Source organism: Perna viridis, chromosome 9 (genome assembly GCF_037379345.1).
Source record: "Perna viridis isolate PV_CMFRI_1.1 ecotype Kerala chromosome 9, ASM3737934v1, whole genome shotgun sequence".
In the NCBI taxonomy this organism is placed as follows: Eukaryota; Metazoa; Mollusca; class Bivalvia; order Mytilida; family Mytilidae; genus Perna; species Perna viridis.
This window is the reverse complement of record NC_142453.1, coordinates 41,203,418-41,214,126: the sequence shown is the minus strand read 5'-3', so window position 1 is coordinate 41,214,126 and position 10,709 is coordinate 41,203,418. Positions and strand designations below refer to the sequence as shown.

The 10,709-nt window shown below is 33.1% G+C and overlaps 1 protein-coding gene across 3 annotated transcripts; it reads right to left on the bottom strand.

The window, feature by feature from the left end:
• Window positions 1-1,520: 1,520 nt before the first annotated feature.
• LOC148608546 (uncharacterized) lies at window positions 1,521-10,027 on the bottom strand. 3 transcript variants are annotated; one of them, XM_088545750.1, is made up of 11 exons: window positions 9,930-10,027; window positions 9,151-9,236; window positions 8,222-8,386; window positions 7,420-7,548; window positions 7,016-7,144; window positions 6,692-6,817; window positions 5,980-6,108; window positions 5,764-5,892; window positions 4,437-4,565; window positions 3,878-3,979; window positions 1,521-3,549 (listed from the first exon to the last, which is right to left on the bottom strand). In XM_088545750.1, the coding sequence occupies exons 1-11, from the start codon at window positions 9,977-9,979 to the stop codon at window positions 2,180-2,182; spliced, it is 2,544 nt and encodes an 847-aa protein (XP_088401876.1). In that variant the 5' UTR covers window positions 9,980-10,027; the 3' UTR covers window positions 1,521-2,179. The 3 variants fall into 3 exon arrangements, with proteins under 3 accessions (XP_088401876.1, XP_088401875.1, XP_088401877.1); XM_088545749.1 differs by lacking the exon at window positions 9,930-10,027 and adding an exon at window positions 9,689-9,875; XM_088545751.1 differs by lacking the exon at window positions 9,930-10,027 and having other exon boundaries at window positions 8,222-8,844.
• Between the last annotated feature and the right edge of the window lie 682 nt (window positions 10,028-10,709).

Genomic DNA, 10,709 nt, shown 5'->3' with positions numbered 1-10,709 from the left:
AAGCTTACCCTAGCGGTGTGTGTGTGTGTGTGTGTCTATTTCAGAATGTTTTTTTTAATATGAAAGTCCTCTCTTGATTAAATCAACATCTATTCTTTTTCACTTCATTTGTCATTAAAACGATAGATCGGTGGACTGGTAATTGATAATATAAGCATGCGTTATTGTCATTCAGAAACACGTAGGTAACTGCTCAATGATTAAGGCATGCCAGAAAGTTAAAATATTGTAATTTTGCTTCTTTCAAATCGAATAGACACATAATTTATAACGTGCATTTTTACATGTTTTGGTGGAATTATTTTATAAATTGCAGGTGTTACTGAACATTTCTGACTTTCTTGTTGTTTAATACTCGCCACGATTAATAAGTCACATTAAGTTCCTTCAACATACTTGAAACAATTAGTTTTTTTTTTTAAACTTTGATTAACAGGTATGGTATATTTTTGTTTTCCTTTGTTGAAGCAAGTTATAAAATAAACATAGAAATTTGCATTCATTGGTTTGTGGTCGTTTATAGCTGTAATGCATGTTCGGGTTTTTCTTATTTAATTTCTGTATTCAAATTTGCAATTTATTTTTCATGTAGTCCCTACAAAATCTACTTCTTTCTTTTTTATTGATGAAGTAGAAAAAATTGTTATACAATATGGCGTTGGTCGTCTAGATTTGCGATAACTGAAAAGGGCATCTATGAAGTAAAGCAAGCTAGCTGTACAAAATTCTTGGAACGGTTTCTTATTTTTATATTTTATAAACTACACATTATGAGCAGATTATCATTTGTTTGGAGTAGGAAAAAGCTTTTCCGTTAGTATACGTACTTGTTCTAGTTATTTAAACATATCGAGTCTTTATTTGTTTGTTTTATTATGTTTTGTATTTTGTTGTTTTTTTTTTTTATTATTTCGTTGGAAGGGGTGTGATTGCTATTAAAGTGTCTTGAATATGATACCCTATGAAATATTCCTGTTATTTAAGTATATTGAGTGTGATGCCCAGGAAGTGTTCTTTGTTTTGTGTCTGTGTCACTTTAATTTGAAGTAGTATTTGGTCTTATTTTTGTCACTGTTAATTAAACTTTCTGTGTCTGAGAGTATTCTTTCTTATTTTGTTTTGTCTGTAATATTTAAAAATATTATATGTGATATCTCAGAACGTATTATTTTTTTTACCACTGCTATTTAAATATCTAAAATATGATGTCTCAGGATGTATTATTTTAAAACTGTCCCTGTCATTCAAATATCTTAACTGTAATATCCCAGGGAGTATTCTTCGTTTTTATCACTGCTATTAAAATATCTTAAGTGTGATACCTCGGGCAGAATTCTCATTTTTGTTACTTATATTGATAAAAATTTATAAAAGAGTTATGAACATCATCTGCTATATTGAGGAAACTATTCGTTTGTCCACTGCATTTGTTAAATGTGAATTTTTTTTCACCATGGACTTTGTCATATTAGACATGTAAAATGTGGTGTTTATAATTACAAAGATAATAACAAAAATCAGACAGTTCATTAATTATTAACTTCAAATATCAACCAAGATCACTTTTTGTATGTGATTCAGAAAGAGTTTCACACTACATTACTAATCTTAGTTTGTCAATCGCTTGTTCAATTCAGACAGGAAATATGTGGGGAATGACATAAAAAAAATAAATGTACATGGAAATTATATCTTGTATTCAAAATATTTAGGTCAAGTTCTGCAAAAGCCAATTTTGGAAAAAGAATTGCTTTATTTACATATTATTCTTTACACACACACAAAAAATGATCAAATTAAATAAAAACAAAGATGTATATAAATTATATAGAAAAGTAATTTCAATTCAAATGTACACGTCAAAACAGTATAATATAGACAAATCTCAGTATCTTCTATCAATATGTCATAGTTAAAATCAATTGATTCGTCAGACCGACCAGTATGGGTAATAGTGGCATATTGTCACTGGTGTCATCTTTGTTGACATTGTAAACTTTGATCTTTTATATGGTGCGTTTAGTTTTTGTTGTTCCCTTTCTGCTTTTATATTTGGTGGACTTGAAATGGTTATACTAGTTGGCATGTCATAGTCTGAAGAACCAGATGTCAGACGAGGCAATTGATAGTCTGATTCAAAGGCCTTTCCTTGAGATCTGCCTTACGCGGTGTTTCATAATCACCGGTATACATTTTTCAGCTCTGTGCCATTACATTCTTTATCTACTGAGGGAAAATCATAGTTTACTTCTTTAACAGGGGCACCAGAGGGGAAATCGTAGTCAATTATTTTGGTAGGAGCAGTGGAGGGAAAATCACACTCAATTTCTTTTCGTTGTTTGGTTTTAGGTCGCTTCTTTCTGTCGTCATCTTCTTTGTGTTTAATGGTGCTAACGTTCTGAAGAAAACTTTGAGGAATGTCATAGTTTATCTCGATTTGTTTTGTTTGATCAGATCCTCTTTTCAGACTACCATTTCGATTATTGAGCCGTAGCTTTGGTGGTGAATCATACTCAGTCACACAAACACCATTTCTGTTAACAGGTGTGTCATAATGATCTTTTCCATCGTATGGATCCTTTGGTGGTGAATGTTTGTTCATATCCAGGAATGCCTTTGGGCTGTCATAGTCTTCTTTCCTTTCCAGAGTCCCATATGCATTTACCTCTGATTGTTTTCCCATCGGCTTCTCATAGTTTATAGACAAGATTCCATCTGGTCTGTCATAGTCGTCCATTTTTAAATCTTTACATCTGGCACTAGCTTTGTGTTCAGGTTTGAGGTAGACAGACTCAGACTCACTACTATTGATACTAGTTGTTTCCTCCTCACTAGACTTACTGTCATGATTCAGAGATCTTTGTTTTTCCATTTTGCCATTTTTTTTTATATTTTTGCTGTTCTGTGGTTTAAGATATCCCGAACTTGAATCAGTACTACTCCCGTCTGTTTGAACATTATTGTCTATTCCCATGTAATCGGGGTTGGATATATCAGAAGAATCAACAGTATATCTATCTTCATTTGGTTTTCTGCCTTCAGTGCTACTTTTTTTTCCGGGTTTTAGGTATCCTGATTTGGATTCCGAACTCTCTTCGCTCGATTGTCTAGCATGTCGTACATTATTCAGTTCTTGGTAGCTAGAGCTTACAACTCTGTCTCCGCCCGGAGTAACCAACCCTGTGTAAGTGTCTGTAGCATCATCGTCGTGTGCCTTAGGACTCTTTGCCGGTCCGTCAATTTCAGCTATCGACAGGTATTTATAAGTAGATCTCTTCCTGGATGGTTGCCGAGGTTTTATCTTCGGTTTAACGTCGTTAGGGTCAACATAGTTAGCCGGATAATTGTCCAACATCTTTGATGAGGAAATTTCAGCATAGTCATCTATGTCGTCATAAACGCTGCTGCCGTCTCCTTTCCCGTGTCTGTCACTTGTGATCATTTTTTTGTAATTTTTCCTGATACGTAGTACGAGGAAAAACATGGCTATTATGATAATTATGGCACCAGCACCACTGCCTAATGCATAGTAAATAGTCATCGGCGGCGCTACAATCAAAAGATGAAATACAAATAAAGGTAAATTTTTCATATATTTCCCTGATTCTTTTAGATGATTAGTATGACAAATATAAAATATTTATGATGTAAACATCTCGTTTTTAAATAAACGTAATGATCATCTTAACATTTCTATCAGTGATTTTATATAGATTGATATCACTATGAAGTAGACCAATACATTTAATTGTTCAAAGTAAAATTATCTATTAATTAAGCACATAAACCAAAGACTATTTTTGGAACAAGATTTAAATGCAAAAGGACTAAAAATCTTATAATAGTGCAGGCCAGTAACACGTTCCATCACACATACATTCCTGCGTTTCTTTTGAGTTACAGCTTCCAGTTACAGGATCACAATCGCGACAGATGCATCTCTCCACACAGCCTACCCCATATGTACCAGGGAGACACACTGAAGTATAAACATTCAGTGGTATTATGCAAAAGGGGTCAAATAGTAGTTACGGTAGAGATTTTACTGTAAATGTTTTAAAAGAACAATTACTAAATCATATTTTTCCATTATCAACTATTGTGACTCCAATGTAGTATCCAAACTATTTCAAAGTGCGGGTTCATAGTTCTAATGATGTACTGAACTCTATATGTGTCGAAACACGTGCTTAAACGAAAATCAATTATGAACTTTACTCTGATTTTACTGAAACTCTTCTTTTATTGTTTCTTTATTGACTTTGTCCCTGTGTTTTAAACTTCAAAATAATTCATTTAAAAACTGGTGTCTAGTGCGTGTAAGGTCGTAAACTACACTTTGATTTGTCGTCAAAGTCATTGAAAACGCTTATTGTTTAACCACAACTCATTGAGCATAATTGATAGGATCCGGTTGTCAATTGGAATTAACAAACCTTGAGAACAATCGGAACCTATCCTCCCGGAAGGACAATGACAATCCCCTGTCACGTGATCACAGGTCATGTTATCAGAGCAGCTACATGAATATTGACAGCTTTTCCCATAGAAACCTTCTGAGCATTCTAAAAATATAATTTATTACTTCAATTAAGGGGATCACGGGAACTGTGCAGTGGCAGTCTTTGTAAGAATACATATAATTCATACTGGATCTGAATAAAACAATAATGACTTCATATATCTATAGCTGAATATATTCAGTATTACTCTATGTAAAACAATAGAATATATATTAAAATAATATTTTCTGTATATTTTTCCCATATCTGAATCATTATTTATAATAATGTTTATAGTTACAGTTATGTATCAAGTGCTGTAACTATTATACCAATAAAATATCTCTGAGTCTAAACTTTCAAACCAATGAATGGAATATCTACATTCATTCATTCATACATCTTTCATACAAACAATAAAACTATGGAACACACAATGCACCTGAACAAAGTATAAAAATCGTACCTTTAGATATGAATATCCTTAACCAGAACAATATAAATATGAGACTCATGCATAACAAAAACCCACCAAATGTACTATTATTCTCCATTCAGAAAACAGTTCTTACAGACCATATAACCAGTAAAGTAGAAGAAGTTAGTCGGTTGTCACAATATTGAGATACAAAAAAGTAGAACAGGGGCGGATCCAGACACTTAGAATATAAGGGGTGCCATCCAAGGTTCCTGCGGAAAGGGAGTGCTAGGACATTATTTGCCTTTTTTTTCTAATTTGACACATCCGAATTACAAATTTTCCAGTGAAAAGTGGGTGCCTCTTTCTGGACCCACCATTCTAGACTGTGTTAAAATTGGCAAGAGTTATCGCTCTTGATTTGATCGATTTTTGTTGGTGACGAATGTAGAGTTGTATTTTTTAACGCAGATTTAAATACAAAGAGGACTTTTATTCTACGTAAAAATATAGCATATGTAGATCATAAAAATGTTTGTGTGGTATGTTTTTCTTCACCACGAATTGTGAATATGAATTGGTACTTTATCACACTTACTAAGTGAGCTGTTTTTATGTAAAACTGAATGTAGTACAGCAGTAACGGAAACGGTAAGAAAATGGTGTTGTCCGAAATGAATTTCAATCGGCTTCACTTATTTTTATATTTTTATCATTCATCGCCATGTACTTCATGGGATAAAAGAATTTAAAAATACTAATGCAACACTTCATATTGGAATCCTTGCAATTGATTTGCCTATATTTTGCAATAATTTGTCCATAAAGATTTTCTATACTTACTTTGTTCACATGTTGACCCTACCCATCCACGGTCACAGTCACATGATCCATCAAATCGGTCACATGTCCCGGTCTTGCTACATTCACATTGTTTGCGGCAGCCAGGTCCATAATAACCTTCGTCGCACCCTGTGAAAAAGAATGTTAAATGAGCCCTTGAGAAACAAATTCATAGGTTCCCAAAAAGATGTTCATCTTCAAGATACTGATACTTACTAGCATTACAATCAGGTCCCCGGAATCCAGAAGGACAAAGGCATTCTCCCGTTACAGGATCACAATTTCGAGTGGTCAGACAGGAACATTCCTTACTGCAACCATTACCGTATGTTCCAGAAGGGCAATCTATGAGAAATAACATTTGATGTTTTATAAAGACTCTAGCATATGGAATCGACATCATTTACATTGTTCTAAGAATGATGGCATAGGAAACTTTAAATTCAATGTCCAATATATATTTGAATGGACATTTAGTCTTCAACATCCATCTAACTAGCCGCGTTCAAGTCCAGCTATAACATATGGCAATATCACTGCATTCTTCGAATATCACAACGCAAAGTCACTTGTATTATAAAGTAAACGGTTTAAAGAAAGTATTCTCTGAGCATTTATAACAAACAGCGTTGTTGAGTAACTTAATACTATGACTCAAGAGAAATACAGTTAAGAAATTTGACAAAATTTTATGTATTTCTGCAGTTGAATATCATTTTATACTTGTTCATGTATTTGGCTTCATAAAATATACAAAAATCTTGTTTGATTACAATATGATAATGGAAGAACGAACTAATCTGGTTAATCACAACAAATGCACCAGGGTATAACCTAAATTCATTACTTTAGATACTTAATGTTCTTCACATCCAGGCAGATTCATGTATTTTTAAAACAGATACCTCCTTCTAAGAATTTGTCTTACTTTCATTACAATGTTTGCCGGAGTAACCAGGGAGGCAGGAACAAGATCCATCTGTACTGTTACACACACCATTTTTACAATTACATGTTCCTTCGCAATTTCTACCATATTTATCTTCATGACATGCTGAAAAAGATCAGTGTAAATTTAACCGACTATATTCTACATCATGCTTCTCCAATAATGTTCCCAGAACAAAGGAATAAATGTATAGGTTGGGAACAAATATATATATATATATATACATGATTTTAAATTAATTATGTTCATGTTATGTATCAAACGACAAATAAACTATACAACTTTACCAAACAATACATATACCTGTGAGACAATCTCCTCCTATAAAGCCTGCTGGGCAGATACATTTCCCAGTAACAGGATGACAGGACTGTCTATCGCCACAGGTACACTGGTACTTACAATCCTGTCCGTAGTATGGGTCTGGACATTCTGGAATGTAATAATTGGTCTAATTGGTTCATCATCAACATGTAGCCATATGGGACATGGTATAATTTGTCATGTATATATATTTACATAAATAAGTGTTGACATTTTTAGTTTGTGTGTTTGTTTAGTCTTAACGTTGTTATTTTTTGTTTGTTTTGTTTTTTTTTTTTTTTTCAGATACTTAGACTATTCCAAAATAAAGTGTACGTCGTTGACCATCCAATCGAAGTTTATATTGCTTTTGCTTCGACAATGAGAATTAATATCCATCTTACGGTCATGACACGTGTTTCCGGTCCAGCCAGGTTTACATTTACAGCTCCCATCAGTAGGATCACATTCACTGTACTCAGAACAGGAACAATCATGTTGGCAGTTTATTCCGTATCTCCCAGCGATACACGCTGCAATAATTGAAACACTAGACTTTTTGTATCATAAATTTAAAAGAAAAAACGTAACATCTAGGTACCTAAATTGTATGTCTACAATCCAAAAATATTTCTATAACAATATTACTTTTCTGTTCGTTTTTGTTTACACTTAGCTAATTAATATTTTGTGACGCCAACTGGACACTCCCAATGAGGTGTCGCGCAAATAATCAAATTTGTGCGGTAAGTAAAAACAAATATCATCTTGATAAAAATGAATTAAAAGAAAATCTCATAAAAATGAAAATAAATTGAGGGATAATCATTTAAAATCTGTTTGAATGAGTAATCAAGGGAACCAAGGTTATAGCGGTAATCAAAAGAATGTGATCCAGGGACAAAGACCAGACATGGAAAACAGACATACACAACAATCAACATAAAGTAACTAAAATCATACATACAGAGTAACATAAGCAAACGAGCAACTAGGACTCCACTAAACACTGGGAGCATGGACCAGGTGCACCGGTAGGGTAAGCGTCAAATATCAATCATAAAACCAACATAAATAATCACCATGTCACCTATGGAAATTAATTAATACTTATTTTTGTACTTTTGTGTAAATTATTAGTTAGTTACTTTTGTAAATTTAAAGTAAAACATTGCAATGAAGTAGATAAAGATGTTACGAACATACATTGATCGCATCGTTCTCCATGGAATCCTGCTTTACACACACATCCTATTTTGGCATCACAAGTTTTCTCAGCCACACAGTTACAGCTGTTAGAGCACTGGGAACCCCAAGTGCCGGGCAGACATTCAACACTACAGTTATGTCCGAATAATCCTGGTGAACATGCTTTGAAAACATTACAAATAAACAAAGGTAATCTATCTGACATCAAAATTCAACAACAATACAAAACTCAGGTTTCTCAAGAGCAATGGACTTGAAGTCCTTCTGTTTTTACATGTATAATACTGGGTCATTGAAAATGAACATGCTACCGCACTGCTCATGAAATTTGATCAGTTGCTAAACAAAGCGCACGTGGTTCGAAAAAGTGATACAACAATACAGTTTTATGGACGATCCAGTTTTGTTTTGTTTTTGTTTTTGTTTGTTTGTTTGTTTGTTTTGTTTTGTTTTTTTTTGGGGGGAGGGTTACTTTCAGGACATGTATTTCTTGGTTATGACCTCTGTATACATATGTTTAATGGTAAAAATGTCAAGTTTATGTATTCTAAGCGTGATGCTTCAGCAGAATACTATGCAGCTTCTGTCCAAGAGTAATCAAGGGAACCAAGATTCCAAAACTGTAAATAGAGTAGAAGAAACACATCCGACTATTTATGGAGACAAGAAATAGAAAGGAGTCGATATGCATTGCACAGGTGTATAAAATGCACCCTAAATTCTCCCATTAACACGGAAAGTAAGTCGAAAAAATGTAAAGTTAATATGAAGTTCGTTGTTAAGTAGGAGTTAAATACAACGTTTATCTTCAGCTAAAATAAGCAAGTAGTCAAATAATCCTTGAATCGGTGAGTGATGTGACTTGTGTATTAGGAATTTAGTTACTCTATCAAAAGATTTTAAATGATATGCTAACAACTACTCACGCTCACAATGGTTATCTCTCTCTATATAATTCGGACAACATATCATTTGCAGAACTTTATTATACTGTCCATTTGCTTTCTTTCGACTGTAATACAGACAACATTAAATTTGTTTACCTTGATATATATTGTTTTACTCCATTTTTTTCTTTCAAAATGTAATATCGCCAGACAATGAAATAACAATTAACTTTCAACAGTTATTTTGATTTACTTTTCAAGGACAATCTACATTGAAACACTTGTTTTACAAAATAATTGTCGACAGCAAATATAACTTTTTGATTTTGTATTAACACGGTTTTATAAATGAAGTTCGGAGACATTTGATATAAAGATAACTTTTAATTCATCGAAATAACGTGTCGGACATGTTTATTGTCTGAAATAAAATAATATCTATTATATCATTTCATACCAATATATACACACACAAATACTGCATGTTACTTGTACGATGACAATAATTTAGATCTTACACTTAACATGTATTTCATTATCCAAAGATGTAATAGATAAATGTACAACAAATACTGACCTGACTTCCCTTGGGCATACATTTGGCTCCGACAGGGTCAGTCCGTTTGTAAGTGTATAAAAGTGAAATCCAATAATTACGAGCCAACTCGTCTCGTGTACATTCATACTTATATGAATAATTTCGTTTTATCATTATATTGTGAAACAATTGAATCGATTAACACAATCGGAAGCATTATATATAGACCAGGAAAAAATACATTATTGAATCTTATCAATTTTTGTTGACAATAATTTACTTGGAATCATGCCTTGCCCTTACACCTCCTGAAACGTGTAACATTTCCATGTTAGCGTGCTTCGTGTGTTCGTGTGCGTGTATCGTGTGCTTCGTGTGCGTGTTTCGAGGGATCGTGTATCGTTAATTGTGGGTTTCGAGTGAGTGTGCCTTTTTATTGGACGATAAAAATAGCTCCTATGGTAGATCAATTTTACGGAATACCGTTGTACTTTCATTTGCTAAAATCACTTTAACGTTCCTTTTACATTGAAAAAAATTTCAGGAATCAATACATGTAGGAAGTATTTGGATTCAAACAATTGTACATTATTTGAACATGTAATGGAATACTCCCTAAATTTGGAGGGCCTTCTGAAATGGTATGGGGGAGTTTCCCGAACTATAATCGCTTTTGTTTCTCGTTTAAGAATAAGAAAAATGTTAATAATTTACCCCCGTTTTATGAAATTTCAATATGTTCATACTCCAAGACCAGTGAAAATGTTTCCGCAATGTACCATGTATAATAAAATGGACATCTTTCATATCAACAATGCAAAATGTTCTCTTTTAGACAATTAAGATGGTATCGCATTATATAAATAGCTAATTTATTTCAAAATAAACACTTTTCACCAATACGTTACGAAATTTAGGTAGTTTTATTGTCCTGGGATAAAAAAATGTGTTCCCAATGATCCATATACAGCAAATATGGGCATTTTTTACAATGTTTCAAATCAAATTTTTTTCTTTTTATATTCAGAGCACTAAGATGGTATCGCATGAGTGAAAAATA